The sequence below is a fragment of the Caretta caretta genome, chromosome 10 (assembly GCF_965140235.1).
Source record: "Caretta caretta isolate rCarCar2 chromosome 10, rCarCar1.hap1, whole genome shotgun sequence".
NCBI classification, from domain to species: Eukaryota; Metazoa; Chordata; order Testudines; family Cheloniidae; genus Caretta; species Caretta caretta.
Window position 1 is genome coordinate 46649643 of NC_134215.1, and position 19012 is coordinate 46668654.

Genomic DNA, 19012 nt, shown 5'->3' on the forward strand with positions numbered 1-19012 from the left:
GCTGGGCTGTAGGGGAGAAGGGTCCTTGGCATTGCATAGACTTTGGCCCTCGCTGCAGGGACGTAGGCCTGGCTGTGCAGCGAGGGCTGCACTGGTCTAGCGCACGGCTTTCCTATCATGGCTATAACTAGCCTGATGGGCAGAGCCTGTGCTGCCAGGCATGCCCTGCTCAGCTACTCTGCACAGGGACTGCTGTGTCCATGCAGTGCGGTGCTGGTTTGATAGGGGCACAGGGCACTCGGAGTGGGGGGGAGCAGGAGGCTGCTTCCAGGCTGTGCGTTCTGGGTGGTTTTCACACGTTCGGGGGTGCTTGCCGGCGCTGTCTGGGACTCTGAGACAAACTCCCATTGTTCCTCCTGCTGCATCCCATCATTCTTCTGGTTCCCAGCAGCCCAGGCCGTGTTCAAACAGCTGCAAGCAGCACACAGGAGTCTCTGCTGGGCACTGGGATGCTGACTCCTGCCAATCTGTAGCTGGGTGGCATAGGGTGAGATTGTCGATCACCATGACGGTGCCACCCCAGGCATCTACCCCCAGGGGAGACACATGCACCCAGGCAGATGCTCCTTGATATATTCCTAGACCAGCTGCAGTTGGTGGAGCAATGTTTCTTGGCCTGGGTGACAAGTAGGGGTGGGCTTGGCAGGCTCATGGGGCAGAGCTGGGATGAGCAGCAGGGGCGGGGCGGGCTCATGGGGGCAGAGCTGGGATGAGCAGCAGGGGCGAGGTGGGGGGGCTCATGGGGCAGAGCTGGGATGAGCAGCAGGGGCTGCAGAAGGCCACTGCCCTGCACGGCTGTGCTGTGCAGTGTCCCTTGCCCCGCCCCGCCCCACCCCACGCCGCCTCGGAGCTGCAGCTCCAGGCATCAACACAAGGGTCCTCCTCTGTGAGGGGCTGCGCATGGCTGTTACCGTGATGAAGCCCCAGCTCCCAGTTGCTCCTGGTCAGTAGCCAATTGCTTTGATGTTGGTAAAACAGGTATCGGGGCTGCTGGTGGGGAGCGTGGGCTGCTGTCCAAGCAATGCACAGGAGGGTGGCAGCTGTGAGCTCTTGGGGTTCCCAACATGTGTAGGGGAGTGACACAGACCTGCCCAGGCGGGTATATTACCCCCGGATCTAGCTGTGTTTTCAGTGTGTGACTGAAGGGGCTGGGTGGGGTCTCTGCTGAAAGCTACAACAATTTTAGAGGTACGTAACGTAGAATATCTCCCCAGTCGACCTCGGGTTGAAGGACAATGGTCCGTCACTGTGTCAGAGGAGACAAAGAGCACAAGGCGGTATCCATTGAGGTGACTGTGGCAGCAAGGGCCATCTCAGGAACGGTGGCTCCCAGCCTCCTCGCCGGACAAGCGCTGTTTAGAACCGTTTGGGGTGAGAAATCCCGGAGTATACAGGAAAGGAACTTGTTAATAAGAGGAGGCGCTAGTGTGTGTCTTACATTTTTCTTTTACTTGGAACCTGATTTGTCCAGATCTTTTCCTCGCCTTTATTTTGAATCTGCACTTGGAGCTCTCTTAAGCAAATGTCACTAGAGACTTGTCTGAGTCCCTCATGCTGAGGAGACGTTGAACTGAGCTGAAGTTGGTGAAGTGGGGTGCACTGCTTCTGCGGAGACAGCGGGTCGGTGTACCTTGCGGGCGTCCAGAAGAAGGGGGACTGGCCACGCGAGTGTAACAGAACGGGAGCAGGTGTATATTGCTAGCCTGCAGACAGAAAGAGTCGGGGTTCGCAGAGCCTGGAGAGAAGTGCCTGTGTTGACCACAGCCAATGGCTGGGGAGAGTTTCCTTGTGGGGGGCACAGACGGGCTGCCTCCTGCTATGAGCAGATGGTAGCAGTTCACCTCAGATCTGAAGTAACCCTGACAAGTGTCACACGGGGCCATTGCTGGGACCCAGATGCATGTTATTTTCTCCCCCTCCAGGCTTTGGAGTTCATTTACAGAAAGGGGTGTTGCTCCATGTCCTACCAGGCGTGGCAGGTTGCCTGGGCAGGGTCATTAACATGCATTTGGCCCCTGATGCCAGGAGCTCAGAAACTCACCCGCTTCATGCCATGAGAAAGGGCAGTGGACGTTCCCATGGACATTAATGGTGTCGTGGTTCCAGCTGTGGTCGCTTCCACCGGATAGGGCCCCTCGTGTGGCCAGGAGAAGGCGCTGTGAAGGGACCTGCAGAGCTGCAGAATTGCCGGCGAGGGAGAGGTATCTGAAAGGAAAGTGAAGGTGTCTCGTCACAGCTGGAGACCTCCGAGAGATCTGCCTTGTGTGACTGGCACTGGGTGTGTCCCACCCGATGCTGCCCCGCTGGCAGTGGCAGCATCTCCTTTGGACTGGCGAGGGACGGGTGCTCAGCAGAGACTGAAGGACGAGGTGCAGCAGGAGGAATAATGGCAGTTTGACCCTGAGTCCCACAGTCACGGGCCACTGCTGGCTGGGGTTGGAGGTGGATGGACCCTCCTGCTCCTTCTGAACAGCCAGAAGAGGGGCCACCAGACCCCCAGGAACAAGGGTCAGGGAGGCTCATAGTTTGAGAGCAGGGTTCAGGAGAGGCCAGTGGGTGTGAGACCCCTTATGGACAGTGCTCATCACATGCTGGGCCTGCGCACCAGAGTATATTCCAGCCCTCCTCACTGCACTGCAGTCAGGTGGCTTCCTGGCCCCCCCCAGATTGGGAACAGTTGAGCTGCTCCTGGGAGGGGAAATTGTTTTGTACTAGCGCTGGCGAGATGCAGCGGGGGTGCAAGGATGGGACCTAGAGGGGGAATTCTCTTCTTGGCAAGCGCCCCAGCATATGTTCCTCCAGGGAAGCGCCGTCTGCTCGCGTTCTCTGTTTCCAAAGCGTTGGCCCTAGCTTTTCAGGAAATGGGACCGCATGCCAACACAGGCAGTGACTAGGGCTCCTCGAGCGGTCTCGTTTGCACAGATCGCCCTTGAGGTTCAGGCAGAGCGGGCGCCTCTTGAGTGGGAACCAAGCGGACGCAGGCTGAAAGAGCAGCATCGTCGGCTATTTCACTGGGTCAGATCCAAGCTGTGCAGAGAACCAGCGCTCTCCTGGTGCTCCCGTGATGCCTCCTGCACCGTTGGCGTGACCGATGCTCTGGCAAAAAGGAAGAAGAGAATTTGCTCTCTCCTGCCCTCCCAGCCAGCTCTGTTCAGCCAATGGCTGGGAGCGTGCCGCCTTCAGAGCAGCAACATGCCACAACATGGGGGTGTTTGGGTTCTAATTGTCCTTGCGGCGTTGGATGGGGGGCACTGTCTGCCCTGTGCGGTTGTGGGAGTGACCAGGGCACCTGGTACCCACTGCGCTTTGTAGCAGCTGGCTTGTTTTGGGGGCTGGGGCCAGATCAGAGAGCCCCGTGTCCTCCAGCAAACGGGTCTGTCTGGGTCACTTCCAGTGTCCTTTCTGGCACGTCCCTGTTCACCCCTGCCTGGCCCTCCACCTTGGTCCCCCGTCCATCTGTCGCTCGTGCCTGTCTGGTCCCATGAGCCCTTTCCTCTGGTCTTCTGCCCTCTTTGCCATCTTCTGGGATTGTTCACTGCTTCGCTGCCTTCCCCACTCCGGGAACTGGCCAATGGGAGTGCGGAGCCGGTGCTCAGGGCAGGGACAGCCTCGTGGCTCCCACACCTATGAGCCGGACCTGCTGGACCCTTCCAGGGTGCAGCACAGAGCCGAAGCTGGAGGTTGGGACTGGTCTGCCTTCGCACCATAGCAGCACCAAACGGACTTTTAACAGCCCGGTTGGAGGTGCTGACCAGAGCTTCCCAGGTCCCTTTTGGACCAGGTGTTCCCAATGTCACAGTCAGCAGTGACACTCAGCCAGTGTTGTAAAACAGAAGGTTTATTAGTTGATGGGAACACAGCGTAGAACAGATCTTTTTAGCACAGAAATCAGACTGACCAGTTTCCACCAGCCCAGCCTCAGTCATGCCCCGCTGCCCCGCCTTCATCCTTTGTCTCTTTCCAGGGCAGCCAGGTCAACTGGTCTTTTTGTTCTCCAACACCTTCCGCTGGCTCCTTGCAGAGGAGGGGGCGGGCCATTAGTTGCCGGGATACACAGTGTTGGCCATTCTCTGTGCCCAGGCAGCCAGTCAGCATCACACCTGCTCTCTTGGGGTCTCTGCAAGGATCACACCCCCTTATCCCACCACAGATACTTGAGTAATACATAGAGGAAACTGAGGCACACGCAGGATTCAGAGAAAACATTAAGAACATTCCCACTTCGTCACAGGGCCCCATGGACCGATACGCTGCATTGCGATGTACCAGGATGGTGCGGCAATGAGGGAACCCCATTCCATGGGTAGCCCTGGTTGTTATGCTTACAGGAAGCACACCAAATCTTTTTAAAAAGGGAATAAGGCAATACACCGGGACTGGCATCTTATTTTCTCACTCCCTTCTTTTTGCGATTAGGCCCATCTGCTCAGCTGGCCTCTCTTATTTACTCACACCCTTGCATACCTCACTCATACAAAGAACAATGATACATCCGTCTACTAAGCAATTAGAGGAAACAGCACAGAGACTGTTGAATACTTGTCTAACAAGCAGCCCTGTAACAGCGCATTATGATTTTGAAACAAACCCATCTCATTTACTCCTTTAATTCATAAGACAAATTACCACTAACTTAATAAATCAGGGCAACTTCGTCAGCAATTTTTATTGGGGACATGGTCAGTCAGCGCTGCCTGGTGACATGTGGGGCAAACTCGACTGTTGCCTTCGCCCGCAGTGCTCGGGTAGGGAACCAGGGGAGGGAGCTGCATTCGGGGAACTGCCTGGCTGGCGATGGAAACTGCTGCTCCGTGTTCATTGGGTCCCTCTCACTTGTACACACAGGCCTTTTCTCACCTGCTGCCCTTACTCAGCCTGTCTCCTGCAGCCCAGACGCACTCCTGGTTCCACTGGGGTGAAGTTGCTCCAGCAACTGCAAGCGCGCTGGGGACATAGGCCCCTCTCCTCCTCCCTGACAGAGCTCTGCCCCTTTGCCCCTTTGCGCTGTACTGAGCAGCCTGGGCTGGGGGCCTGCTTGGCACTGTTTGCTCCTGGGTCACTGTGCCCCAGATGCCCTGGAGATGGGGGTAGCCTCTACACGGGGACTTTTGCTCTGCAGTCTGAGGCCTTGCTGTGTTGTTGGCAGGTCCAGAATTTCCTCCCTGTTTGAACCTGCAGCCGCTCCTGGGTCTAGCGTGGGGTAGGGAAAGGCAGAGGTGCACTTTGCTCAGTACGGCTATGCCTGCCCACCCCGCGGCTGCCCACACTCCATAGTGGGTGCATGTGCCATCTCTGGCCTCAGGGAGAGAACTAGGGCCAAGGGCCACAAGTGTATTTCAAACCCCGGTAGCTAGGATTTGCCCTGTGTCGCAGACAGATGCTGGAGCTCGAGCTGTGCCCCTGGCCCTGTTCCCAGCGCCACAGACAGGTGGCACGCTCTGACACGAGTGTGTCATTCTGCATGGAGTGACGCCAGGGCTGTCCCATGCTTCCGCCTGGAGAGCCAGGTTACGATTCACTGACACTGGCGAGGGCTGGGGATTGCTCACCGGGTAATATAACATGGGTTTATGGGAAATAGATCCCTGTCATACTAGCTTGATATCTTTTTTTTTTATAAGATCATAAATTTGGTTGATGAAGGTGCCAGTGTTGATGTTAACGTGCTTAGACTTCCCTAAGGTGTTTGACTTCACATCACACGACCTTTGGATTAGAAAGCTATAAAATAATATGGCACACATTGAATGAATTAAAAGCTGGCCAAATGATAGGTCTGAAAAAGTAACTGTAAACGGGGGAATCGTCATCAGTTGGGTGTGTTTCTAATAGGGTCCCTCAGGGATTGGTTTGTGGCCCTTGGCCCTACACTATTTATCATCGTTATCAATAACCTGGAAGAAAACATAAAATCATCATGGATCAAGTTTGCAGATGACACACACGTTGGGGGAGTGGTAAATAAGAGAGGACAGGTCACTGATACAGAGGAATCTGGGTTGCTTGGTAAATTGGATGCTAGCAAACAATATGCATTTAATAGGGCTAAATGTAAATAGATACATCTGGGAGCAAAGAATGTGGGTCATATTTATGTGATGGGGCCTCTATCCTGGGAAACAGTGACTGAAAAAGATCTGGAGGGTGTGGTGGATAATCCGCTGAACATGAGCTCCCAGCATGATGCTGTGGCCAAAAGGACTAATGTCCTTCTTGGATGCAGAAATGGAAATCTCAGGTAGGAGCAGAGGGGTTATTTTGCCTCTGTGTTTGGCACTGGTGTGACTGCTGTTGGGATCCTGGGTCCAGTTCTGGTGCCCGCAATTCAAGGAGGATGTTGATAAATTGGAGAGGGGTTAGAGAAGAGCCGGGAGAATGATTACAGAATTAGAAACCTGCCTTCTAGTGATAGATGGAAGGAGCTCAAACTGATTAGCTTAGCCAAGGGATGACTTGATCACAGTCTATAAGTATCTACATGGGGAACAAATATTTAATAGTGGGCTCTTCTATCTAGCAGAGAAAGGTCTAACACCATCCAATGGATGGAAGTTGAAGCTAGACAAATTCAGATTGAAAATAAGGTGTACATTTTTATCAGTGAGAGTCATTACCCATTGGAACAATTTACCAAGGGTCGTGGTAGATTCTCCATCATTGTCAATTTTTCAGTCAAGACTGGATGTTCTTCTACAAGATGTGCCCTAGGAACTATGATGGGGCAGGTCTCTGGCCTGTGCTATACAGGAGATCAGACTAGATGATCACAGTGGTCCCTTCTGGCCTTAGAATCTATGGGGAAAAAACCCTGTATCTTCTTCCAGGGCCAGTCGTTCCTCTCTACGGTTCCTGGCTTCTCTGGAAGGTGTGTGCAGGGTTCTTTACCTTGCAGGCTGGGGATTATGGGAAGCAGAGTTGGAGCATGGGAACCCTGGGATCAGGGGCTGGGATGCAGGGCACAGGGATATTCTGGGCATCCCACTAGGTGGGGCCCAAGCCCGACACATCACAGGTGACTCTCTTATGTTCTGGCACTCAGTCTTGTTTAGCGAAACGTCTCCAATGCTCCAGAGGGCCTCTCACGCCGCCTGGGTCTCTGTATCCAGCCCCAGCCCTGGCACTGCAGGTGGCAGCCCTGGCCCAGCGTGGCGGGAGCTTGGCAAGCTGTGACTGCAGCTCGTGGTGGAGCCTTGAGCCATGCGGGGCAGGGGGCTCAGCCGCTCAGTGACATGGTCAGGATTTGGAAAAGAGCTCATGGTGTTCTCCCTTCTCCCTCCTGCCAGAGATCCGCCTGAAGGGCTCCCTCGAGGCCCCTGCCCAGCCGCTGCCCCTGTACGACACACCTTATGAGCCGGTGCCCAATGGGCTACCCCCAGACAGCGAGCGCCCATCCTGTGCCCGGCCCAGGGAGTCGCGGCTGCCCCAGGACGATGAGCGCCCACCCGAGGAGTATGACCAGCCCTGGGAGTGGAAGAAGGAGCGCATCTCCAAGGCCTTTGCAGGTGAGGGTGGCAGGGGCAGAGTCCTGGCAAAGCATTCAGCTGCTTTGGCCTGGCAGGGGCAGCCTTGCTGGGTCAGCCTGGAAAGGCCTCACATTGCCAGTACCCCCCTGGGTCTCATGCTCCAGGAACCCCATTCTTAGGGGCTCCCTGTGGCCCCCCCTTCCGTGTGGCATGGGGCAGTTCCAGCCTTCCCTGCCCTGCCCCGCCCCTGGGCTCACATGCGCACTCATTGCCTTCTGCTGCCTGACTCAGTGTCCAGGCTTCCTGGTGTGGCTCTGAGCCCTCCAGCGGTGGGGCATGGGCACCCATGCCGCTCACATGGGAATTCTGGACTTGGGCCCTGGCAAGGAAACTTTTTGTCAGTCTCTGCGGTGAAGCTGCCTGTCTGCTCTGCGCCTCCCTGGGAACCAACTCCTGCCTGTTCTGCCTGGCTGATCGTGGACCCCAGAGTTTCAGCCCCTGGTGCTGGGGGTCGGGGGGGATGGCAGATCCCTAGGGCCCTGCTGGCTGCCATGTTATTGTTCCCTTCTTCCCTGCATAGTGCTCCTGCCCCAGGGACAGGACCTCCACTGCTCCACCTCCTGGGCTTCCCTGCCCTGGAGCCGCTGCCCTTGGCTGTCTCTGGGCCTTCAGCTTGGGAGTCCCAGCCCCCTTCCCCCCAACCATTTATCTCCCTGCTGGGAATTGATCACGTTTGGGCTGGCTAATGGGGAAATCCATGCAGCACATTAGCGCCTGGCTCCCCCAGCAGCGCTCGCTAATTGCCCGACTCTTATCTTAGCTGCAGTTTAATTGCAATAGCTCAGCTGTGCCAGGGCATGTGAGTGAGTGATGGGGACCGAGGCTGCTTGGGCCTGGGCACCCCTCTCTGCTGCAGGGTGCCAGTGGCATCGGGCATGAGCCAGGGTTGGGGCTCAGCACCAGCCTCACTGATTCCTGATTCCTCAGCTTCGCTGGAGGCTCCCCAGCTTCCTTGGGTTTGCCTGAGAACCCCATCCCCTTCCCTCTGGGTCCACACAGCCCGTCTCCCTGGTGGATACCCATTCTTTGTCCAGATCTTGGGGCAACGCCCTCCCATTAGCACTGGGCTTGCACCCTTCCCACTCCCCATAGCATGGGGCAGAACAGGTGCCTCGCTGCATGCCCTACTCTGGAGCTCCTGGCTCCTGCTTGGGGTGGGGATCTGCTCTGCTGGTGCCCAGCAATCACAGCCCTCTGCTGTCACAGCTCTGGGCTCCCGCTCTACCTCCCAGCTCTGCCTGGGTGGTCTCAAAGCCCTGTCTCGCCATCTTTCCATCAGGCAGCATGCGTCCGTGGGGCAGGGCCCAACCTCACCAAGCTGGTACTAGTGCTTAATAAATCAATCCTGGCAGCATGTGACCAGCAATGAAGCATCCCACAGGCAGTGTCTGAGTGGCCATTGTTAAGCACCACAGTTAACATGCGGTCAAGGCCGGGATCTCACTCCTCAGGCAGGTGCTTTCTTATAGGTATTGTTAAGAGGGGCATCAGGGGTTGAGTCCCACAAGTAGGGGGAGGGGGAAGGCTGGCCTGCTACTGAGGATATAACCTAGTGCCTGTCCTGCCCAATCCCACACCCCAAGTCAGGCACTTCCTGCAAGCACCTCTTCCTGTGCACTGCGTCGGGGTGGGGGACATGGGGCCTCTCCCTCCCGACCAGCCAGCCATGGCAGTGGAGCTGGGTGTGGCCTCCATGTCCCTTGCTCATCATGTCAGCTGCAGCCAGGGGGCTGGGCGAGTGCACGCCACCGCTCCCCGCAGTCCTGTCAGCCCAGGACTGTACACCCAAGCCCCAGTGTCCTGGAGCAGTACCCCCCCCCCCCCAGGAAAGCCCCCTGCAGAGATGTCAGTAGAAGAGGTGGGCGGTTTCCCCTGTGCCCAGGGTGTGCAGGGGCTGGCCTCCTGGGCATGGGCTGGCTTGCTGCTGTCCCTGATTATCTGGAGGAGTGATGTGGGGCTGGCATGGCACATTGTAACAGCACCCTGGGGTGGCAGGAGGGGATTGGTCCCGTGCTATGCAGAGTCCCCCGGGGCTCTGCTCACTCAGCTGAGTTCGGCGTGTGTGATAACGCTTGCTCCGTGCTCACTCCCTTAGCACCAGGCTCTGCACCCCCATGGAGCTGAGGGCTTGGCACTAACCCCGAGCCATCCCACGGGCATGGCCCCATTTCCTGGGCCACTGCGCTGTCTCTGGAGGCGGGGCACCATTTGGGCCTGGGGTGCAGCGAATTCTGCTGCCCACTCTGCTGGCCCGCAGCAGCCATGCACCAGCCATGAGCACCACAGCACAATCCCCCTTGGCCATCTGGGAGTGCTCGGGTAGGAAGAGCCTGGGAAAAAGGGAGACCAGCCAGGAGATTGAGGAGAGGGGGACATGGCCATGCTCTGAGGTAGGATTCAAGAGGTGCTGAGATGGAATTGAGCGGGACAGGCCAAGGAGAGGGAGCCCAGGGAGTCAGGTGCCCCCCCTTTCCCCTCAGCTAGGAGCCAGGGACCAGCCTGGGCTGCAGGCAGGAGGGGCAGACAGGGGTGCTTCAGGGGCTGGCAGAATTGGGAGCTACTGAGCTGTGGAGGGGGCAGGACCCCAGGAGGGGGAGCATGGTAGGAATGTGGATGGGTGCCAGCCAGGTGGGAGGAGAGTGGGCTTGTGGGAGTCTGTGCAGAGCTCCGGGAGAGGTCACAAGGCTGTCATGGGGAGCTGGAGAGCACCTGCCAACGAGGACGGGGTGATTGGGAGGGGTGGGTGCAGCGCTGGGGCTCTCCAGAATGGGCTTTAGGTCTGGGTGTCCCCTGCTCTCTGGCAAGAGCCCGGGTGGATGCGGGGGCACAGCTGGGGGCACTGAGTCTGGGTGGCCAGACGCTCCCGCCCAGGGGCCACAGTGCTGCGAGAGCCAGACGTATGGTGTTCTGGGATGCTGACGATCTGTCCCTGTCTCTTCCCTGGCCCAGGCAGCCCCCTGCGCTGGTCTGTAGTGGGGCAGCTGCTGCCAGGCTGTGGGTGCAGCAGGGCTGTTTGCTGAGGGCTGTGCCCCCAGCAGAGCTCCTCTCGTGTGTAGCGCTGCCCTAACAACTGCCTGGGCCCCGGCCCCACGGTGCAGCAGGAAGATCCAGGTATTTCCCGTGACTCACCTTGTGCCTCTCACCCTGTCCCATCTGGGCACTGCCCTGCACACTGGCATCTAGGGCAGGTGCTGGTTTGCAGCCTTGACCAGCCTGGGAGTGCCAGCCTGCAGAGAGGAGCTGGAAACCAAGTGTGGGGCTGGGCACGTGGGGACTCAGCATCTCCCCCCATCCTCCGCTCTCCCCACACCACTTCCTGCCTACGTCCTCTGGACCCTGGGTGCCGGGACAGCTTCAGCCAGCTCACGTGCGCGTGCTCTCTCTCTCTCTCTCTCTCTCTCTCCCCCCCCCCCCCCGCCTCCGCTGCTTCTGTCCAGTTGAGATCAAAGTGATCAAAGACTTGCCGTGGCCTCCCCCTGTGGGACAGCTCGACAGCGGTACAAGCCCCCCCGATGGCGAGGCCCATGCCCCTGCGCACCCCAGCCAGCCCCAACACAACCACGAAGACACTAACGGTGAGTCGCCCTCAACTGTGCCCAGGGCCACACGCTCCCACAACCTGGGGAGCTGCTGGGAAGCTCCAGCCAGTGCAGCGCATGGCTCCCTGCCCCACATGGGCAGCTGCGTGGGTTCCCCTAACACACACCCATTCTCAGGGGCTGAGCGGCAGCAGCTGCCTGGCATAGGGGCTCGCTGGACGTCCTTAATGGTGCCAGCAAGAGCAGGGCCGGATTAATCTTTTGTGGGCCCGGTGCCAAGCATATTTGTAGGCCCCCATGGAGGCAGTGGAGCATGGCATGGGGAGGTCCCCAGAGCAAGGGGCCAGCCAGAGGCAATGGGACATGCATGGCAGGGGCGGCCCTGCTCTGCCCAGTGCAAGGGCACTATTTATAAACTGGCAGTTGCCAGATGCACAGTGGCCTGCCCAGCCCTGTGCTGCCAGCATGCCACTTCCCCTCTGGGGCAGGCCCTGCCACACCACACAGCCCCCCTCTCCCCCGCCCAACACCCCCCGACTCCCTATGGCCAGAGACCCCCTGGATCCACTATGCCGAGCACCCCACAGCTCCACCCACAAATGCACAGCACTCTGCACAACACCACCCCTGCCCACAGCCCCACCACAACTGCCCAGCACCCCACAGAACCCCCATTCCCTAGTGCCCCAATGCACACAGATCCTCCCTGCCCCTTCACAGCCCAGCACCCCCCCAGACTTCCCACAAACCCACTCCCCCAAGCCCTGCCTCCTGGCCACACTCACTGGCCCTGCTGGGAGGCGACCTTGTCTTCCGGGCTGAGCCGGCAGCACAGCCAGGGCTGGTCCCTTGGGAATGGTGCGATCAGCCAGGCCAGGACCTGCCTTGTCCGGGCTCCCTCAAAATGCACTGTCCGAATCCCCCAGAATGCACTGTTCTGGTAGCTGTGCTGGGAACTATGGGGTCGGTACCCAGAGGGCATGGCAGGGGAGATGGATTAGGGCAGCTTGAGCGTGGCTGCAGGGCCCTGCCATGAATGAGCCGGGCTGGTGCAGAGTGAACCCCGGTCGCGCTACGCAGTGTGGACAGGGGCAGTGTTTGTCCAATGCCCCAGCAGAAAGGCAGGAAGTGGGGGTTAGTTCCTGCAGGGGGGTGTGGGGAACCTGCCGTGCTGTGCTGGAGGATGGCAGTGATGGAGCAGACTTCCCAAACCCCGCTCCGAGTGGTGGTGGAGGAGGCTAATCCTGTGAGCAGTCCCACTCCCTGTGGCTCTGCACCGCTGGTGCGGTTGCCAGGACCAGTGTGTCAGGACAGCACAAAGGGGAATCTTGCCATGGCTGGGTGATCAGCAGGGCACCTGTGCAGCAGGGCTGTGCTGCTGAGTAACGATAATGAACCCTCAGGAGGAGAGGGAAGCAAGAATCATCCTGTGAGGAAATAATATCCACCAGCAGGCCAATCTCTGGGGCGGCTCTAAGCTCATTCCTGCCTCTCTGATGCCCAGTGGGGCTGTCAGAAAAGTAGGCAAAAAGCTGGCTTTGGGCTGCATGGGGCAGTGGGTGCAGAACAGCTGCTGTACCCACCCACCCCACCCCCCCCCACACACACACACAAGTGGCAGTGTGCTGGCAGGGAAAAGTTATCGTTCTGATTTGTGTTGCCCTAGTGCCAGTCACGGGCCAAGACCTCGTTGTGCTACTTTCTGTAACCCGGTCTCACGCTTCAGGGCTTCAACCAGTCGCTGCCAGGGGTGAGGAAGGAATATTTTCCCCACATGCACAATTGGCTCCATGTATTCTGGATTTTATTTCACTTTCTTCTGAAGCACCAGAGATTGGCCACAGCTGGAGATGGGGCACAGGATGGGGTGGACCAGCATTCTGAGGTGTCACAGAGAATCTTCTTTCTTAGAAGATAGCGGGTCTTGCTCACATGCTCAGGGTGATCAGATTAGGGTCAGGAAGGAATTTCCCCCCAGGTCAGATTGCAAGAGACTTTGGAGGGGTTTTGCTCTCCTCTGCTGCATGGGGTGTAGTATCATCTGAGCATATCCCGCCTAACCAATTTCATGCCATTGCAGGGGTCTTAGGCACTGTTTCACCTCAGCACTCCTGTTCTCTGCCTGGTTTCAGAGGAACAGCCGTGTTAGTCTGTATTTGCAAAAAGAAAAGGAGTACTTGTGGCACCTTAGAGACTAACCAATTTATTTGAGCATGAACTTTCGTCCGTTGAGTCTCCTGAGGGCTGAAATGTTTCGATCTAACTATAGTTCTTGGGCTCAGTACAGGGGTAACTTTCTGTGTGTTATACAGCAGGTCAGACTCGACAGTCTAATGGTCCCTGAGATGCTGTGAAAGTAGGAAAAGATGGTCCCTATCCTGCACAGTTACAGACTAAGACAGGAGGTGACGGATTTGTGGATTCATAGCACTTAAGGCCAGAAGGGACCATCCAATAGCTAGACTGACCTGCTGTGTAACACCAGCCATTACATTTCCCCCTGTATTGAACCCCATAACTTGTGTTGGGCTAAAGCATCTCCCAGAGGCCCCAGTCCGGATCTAGAGACCTCAAGAGTTAGAGACACCAACATTCCTGTGCTGGTTTGTTCCAGTGGCTAATCATCCTCCCTGTTAGCAATCTGTGTCTGATTTCTGATTTGAATTGGTCTCGTAGCTTCCAGCTATTGGTTCTTGTTCTGCCTTTGTCTGCTAGATTCTAGGGCCAGAATATCCAGTCTTTTCTCCCCAGGAAGGTACTTATACACAGTAATCAAGTCACCTCTCAATCTTCTTTTTGATAAGAAGATTGGGATCTTTAAGTCTCTCCTCGAACAGCATTTTCTCCATCCCTTTTGTGGCTCTTTTCTCCCATTTTTCAAAGTCCTTTTTCAGATGTGGGCTCTAGAACTGGATGCTGTATTCCACTGTCTGTCTGACTAATGCTGCATATGGAGGTAAAAATCACTGCCCTACTCATGCTTACTACTCCCCTCTTTATACATCCCAGGATCTCATTCACTCTTTTTGCCACAGAATCACACTGGGAGCTCACATTCAGTTATTGTCCACTACGATCCCTAAATCCTTTCCAGAATCACTGCTTTCTAGGATATAGTCCCCCATTCTGTAGGCATGGCCTGCACTCATTGTTCTTTGATATATAACTTTCATTCAGCAATATTAATCATCCCATAGTTACCTGGCTCATCCTGCTTGCCATTTTTGAATATTGGAACATTAGCACTCTTCTAGTTTTCTGGAATTTCCCCAGTATTCCAAAATTTATTAAAAATTATCAGCTGGCCAGAGATCCCCTCAGCCAGCTCTTTTGGAACTCTGGGGTTCAAGTGATCCAGACCTGCTAGTTTAATAATGTTTATCCCTAGTAGAATCGTTGCACTGGAAGGGACCTCAAGAGGTCTTCTAGTCTAGTCCCTGGCACTCAAGGCAGGACTATGTAGATATTATCTAACATCCTCCTAGATTACTAATGGACTAGAAAGTATTTGGTGATTCTGCTTCTTTCCAAAGAGAGAGAGCAGCAATATTTGTGGAACGCTTCTGCCTTTTCTGCATCATTATAAAGAATGTTCCCATCTCCAGCTAACAATGGGCCCATACCAATGCTAGGATTTCATTGTTGCTAGTATAGTTTAAAAACTTATTGTCCTTACCCCTGCCAGCCATGAATTTTTCCCTAATGCCCTTAGCTTCAATTACTAATTTTCTGCCATTGCTGATTTCTAATTGATATGGATTGCTGTCCATTTCCCCCCACTTACTTTGGATACTAACAGACCAATGAGGGAGCACAAAGAAACAGTGAGATTGTATTGGTCAGCACAAAGGGCAGTGAGCTCAGCACACCATGGCCTGGCTGTTGTTTAGTTTTCTGTAGGCATACGGCAAAGGAGAGTTTTCAGAAGGGATTTGAAGGTGGATAATGAGGGAGCTTTGGGGGATGTTTATGGGGAGCTACTCTGTGACAGCCAGACTAGTGGGAGGCTGTGTCACCCCTGCCCTGCAACCTGGGGTGCCTTGCTGAAGTGGCTTCCACCTGGGCCACTCAAACAGCCTTTCAGCGTGCAAGCCACACCCTGAGTGCCTGTGTGTAACTGCAGCACAACACACCCCACCCCCAGTCCCAGATTTCCCCCCAGAAATATATGTCCTGTATTGCCCAGCCCTCTGCTAGACAGTATACATATTTCAAGTCTGTTATTCCTTTAAGGGAATAAATAATATATCAGTTTATTATTTTAAATAGTGTTACCCACATACTTCAGTTTAAACACACTGGATTAGATAAAACAGTAACACAAGTTTGTTAACTACAAAGAGAGATTTTAAGTGAGAACAAGTCATGAGGCACAACAATCAGAAGTGGTACAAGAAAAATAAAGATAAAATGCTTCCTAGGCCCTAATTTAACAAACTATATTAAATTCAAGCAAAATTTCTCACCACATGCTTCCATCAAGGTTACCGACCAAACTCTTTAAGTCAGAAACCACCCGCCTCCAAGTCCAATGGCTGTTTCCTTTTGTCTTCTCAGGTGCAGAGAATGCAATGGGCAGGGAGTGGGAGGGGTCTCTTCGGATGTTTGCCCCATCTTTTAATAGATTCAGTCCCTCTCTTGAAAAAACATTTCCAGCTGGGCACTAGGAGACAGAGTCGGAAGGATGTTCCCTGCTGTTTCTTTTTCACCTGTTTTGAGCTTGCCTTGCTTTGCTTTCCCTTCCTGCTTGGTGACTCTATTTAAATGCAAATTAAGGCAAACACACACTCCTCTGGCCAAGACAGGCCTGCGTGACCAGTTTGGTGCTGCGTGAGTTTTGAACATCACACTGGGGAATCTTAGAACATCGCATACAATGTTGCCACACACATTTTATTGGAGTGATAGTTACCAGGAAATGAGTTTTCAAATGCTACCATGTGCAAAGATCATTGTATTGCTGTGAACACGGGGGTGCAATTCCATCACAAACTCCAAAGAAAGAGGGGCACCAAGCGGCTTGTGTGAAAATGTAACAAGTGGTGCGATGAAGCCTGGCATCATGGAAGCAGGAGCTGACATCTTGCTAGAGAATGAGAGCTTTAGGTGGTGCAGGGCCTTGAAAGTGAAGACCAGTAGCTTATTTTTCATGCGATAGAGAAGGGGCAGCCCATGGAGGGATGCAAAGATGGGTCAAACGACAGGCTGGGAAATGATCTTTGCGGGGGCATTTGGAATGGCTATGGGAAGGGCAAAGTTGCATGTGGGGGGGGGGTGAGCGAGGCCGCGGGGAGTGGGGGCTGAGCTGTGGCATTGAGTGTGGCTGGAGGGAGCTGTGGGGGGTGAGCACGGCTCGAGGGGCCTGTGTGGGGTGAGTGTGGCTGGAGGGGGCTGTGGAGAGGATGAGCCGTGGGGGGTAAGCACAGTTGGAGGGAGCTATGGGGGGGGTGTACGCAGCTGGAGGGGGCTGTGGGGGGGTAAGCATGGCTCATGGAGGCAGTGAGCTGTGGCGTTGAGCGTGGCTGGAGGGGACTGTGGGGGGTGAGCACGGCTCGAGGGGGCTGTGTGGGCGAGTATGGCTGGAGGGGGCTGTGGGGAGGATGAGCCATGGGGGCTGAGCACGGCTCGAGGGGGCTGTGTGGGCAAGTATGGCTGGAGGGGGCTGTGGGGAGGATGAGCCATGGGGGCTGAGCACAGCTGGAGGGTGCTGTGGAATTGAACTGTTCTGGGGAAGCTGTCAAGGCCAATACCCCACTCTGGCACTTCGAGTGCAGGAGGTGGGGGCCTGCAAGAATTCTAAAAATTAATACTGGCCACTCCAGCCTTGTATTAAACTCCCAAGGTTACAGCTTCTCTCTGACCTTGGATGGGTAGATGCTGCCACCACCCAAGTGCAAAGAAACCCTTTTAGAACCCAGGAAGGCGCACTTGGGAATTCCTTCCTGAGGGGTACCCTCAAGCCCTTTCACCCCCCTCCGGGGAAGAGCTGAGAAAGAAAACAAAGGAAATCAGCTGTTGCCATCAGCTAATTAAACAACATATGCATAAACCTGTTATGTAAATTTTATTTAAAACAAAAAGGAAAGAAAATACATTTGGAACTTAGACTTTTTGCTCGATTTTAAAAAAACAATTACAAGGATTAAGCATCACGATAGCTCTCTTGAGGTCCAGCTTAAAGGTTACAAGCAAAACAGAAGCACCTGGGGTTAGCACAGAGGAGTCCACAAGCCATAAAGAAATAAAAGAGATATACCTATTTGCGTCTTCCTAGACATTTCCTGATCTACTTACATACCTGGGGTTTCAAATGAGTAGTTTCTAGGTATGATCTGGTGATTTCATACCTGGCCCACAGCTTTTTACAGCATCGCTCCAGCCCTGTCTCTGCTCTGTCCCCTCTCTCTGGAGAAAAACAGACAAAGGGGAAGTTTTTTTCCCAATTTTAAAAAGTTCTGGCCTTCCCATTGGCTCTTTTGGTCAGGTGCCCACTCCCTTCCTTTTACCTATGGACTTTTTTAACCCTTTACAGGTAAAGCAAGTAGAGAACAGCCACTAACAGGGATTTTATGGCTGGCTGGGTGTCCATAAAATGGAGCTACCCTCCCCTCTCCATTTAGGGGGGTGACGGGGGGCTCAGTGTGTCCCAGGCAGGGAGCTAGTGAACATTTCAGGCTGCGGGGTGGGGGGCTGATGGCTCTGGCAGCTGCAGATCCCTGCAGTGTTGTGCCATCGCCATGCCCTGCTCTGTGCTGTGGGGGCTGCGCCAGCCCTGGCCACAGGTCTGTTCTGCACACTGGCTTCGTCAGAGCCCGGCATGGGACACTCAGGGGTGTGAGGGCAAATTAGCTTCTGGTGCGGTGACCGCGCCTCAACCCTGTGTGGATGCTACAGCAAATTATGGCTGCCGACTGCTGGCAGAGAGCACCCCCCAGGGGTACTGTGCCCTGACTGCACATCACCAGGCAATGCCGCTCACTTGCCTGAGTGTCCCATATAGACAAGCCCCATGGCAGACCTCTCTGTGGGGCCTGGTGGGCATTGCCATGGGGCTGCGTGGAGCTCAGCTGGGCGGGTGTCGCCGGGGCGCTGCGTGGAGCTCAGCTGGCCGTGGGGCTAGGCGGGTGTTGCTGTGGGGCTGCGTGGAGCTCAGCTGGCCGTGGGGCTAGGCGGGTGTTGCTGTGGGGCTGCGTGGAGCTCAGCTGGCCGTGGGGCTAGGCGGGTGTTGCTGTGGGGCTGCGTGGAGCTCAGCTGGCCGTGGGTCTAGGCGGGTGTTGCTGTGGGGCTGCATGGAGCTCAGCTGGCGTGGGGCTAGGCGGGTGTTGCTGTGGGGCTGCGTGGAGCTCAGCTGGCCGTGGGCTAGGCGGGTGTTGCTGTGGGGCTGTGTGGAGCTCAGCTGGCGTGGGGCTGCGTGGAGCTCAGCTGGCTGTGGGGCTGGGTGGGCGTCCCAGTGAGGCTGCATGGAGCTCAGCCAGGATGCGCTGTTCTGGGTGTGACCGTGTTAAGAGGCCGGGAGGGCAGAGCGCTGCTCATGCGTAGCCCCTGGGGTTGTGGGCAGCACTGGGCAGGGAGATTCCGACGTTGGGACGCTGGCCCAGATCCTGGTTCTTGCTGTCTGTGCCCAGGGCCAGGGAGCCTGTGCTCTGAGGGGGGTGAGTTGCAGACTGCCCAGGTTGCCCTGTTGCCACTTGGGTGGGCCTTGCAATGGGCAGGAAACCTCCCTGAAGAGCACTGGAGAGTTTTAATGATTGTATTGGGACTATTTCCTGTGTACCGCAGCCAGGCGCCCCAGTGAGGCCTCGTGGGACCCTGGGAAATATTGCCTCTGTGCCCCAATCCATCTGCCACACTCCCTCCCATGCCCCCTCTCCTGAGCCAGCCACACTCTTTCCGCCTTCTGAGCCCTGGTTTGAGCTCACCACCCAGCCCAGGCAGCGCGAGCACTGATCT

The 19012-nt window shown here is 55.7% G+C and overlaps 1 protein-coding gene across 2 annotated transcripts in view; it reads left to right on the plus strand.

Annotated features, from left to right (window-relative positions):
* SHF (Src homology 2 domain containing F) overlaps positions 1 to 19012 on the plus strand; it is a 73312-nt gene that overhangs the window by 30168 nt on the left and 24132 nt on the right. Inside the window, exons 3-4 of one of the 2 annotated variants that reach the window (XM_048866773.2) lie at positions 7284 to 7502; positions 10961 to 11098. In XM_048866773.2, coding sequence (XP_048722730.2) covers positions 7284 to 7502; positions 10961 to 11098 — 357 coding nt within the window. The remainder of the gene's footprint in view (positions 1 to 7283; positions 7503 to 10960; positions 11099 to 19012) is intronic. The other variant, XM_075132952.1, reaches the window with a different exon arrangement.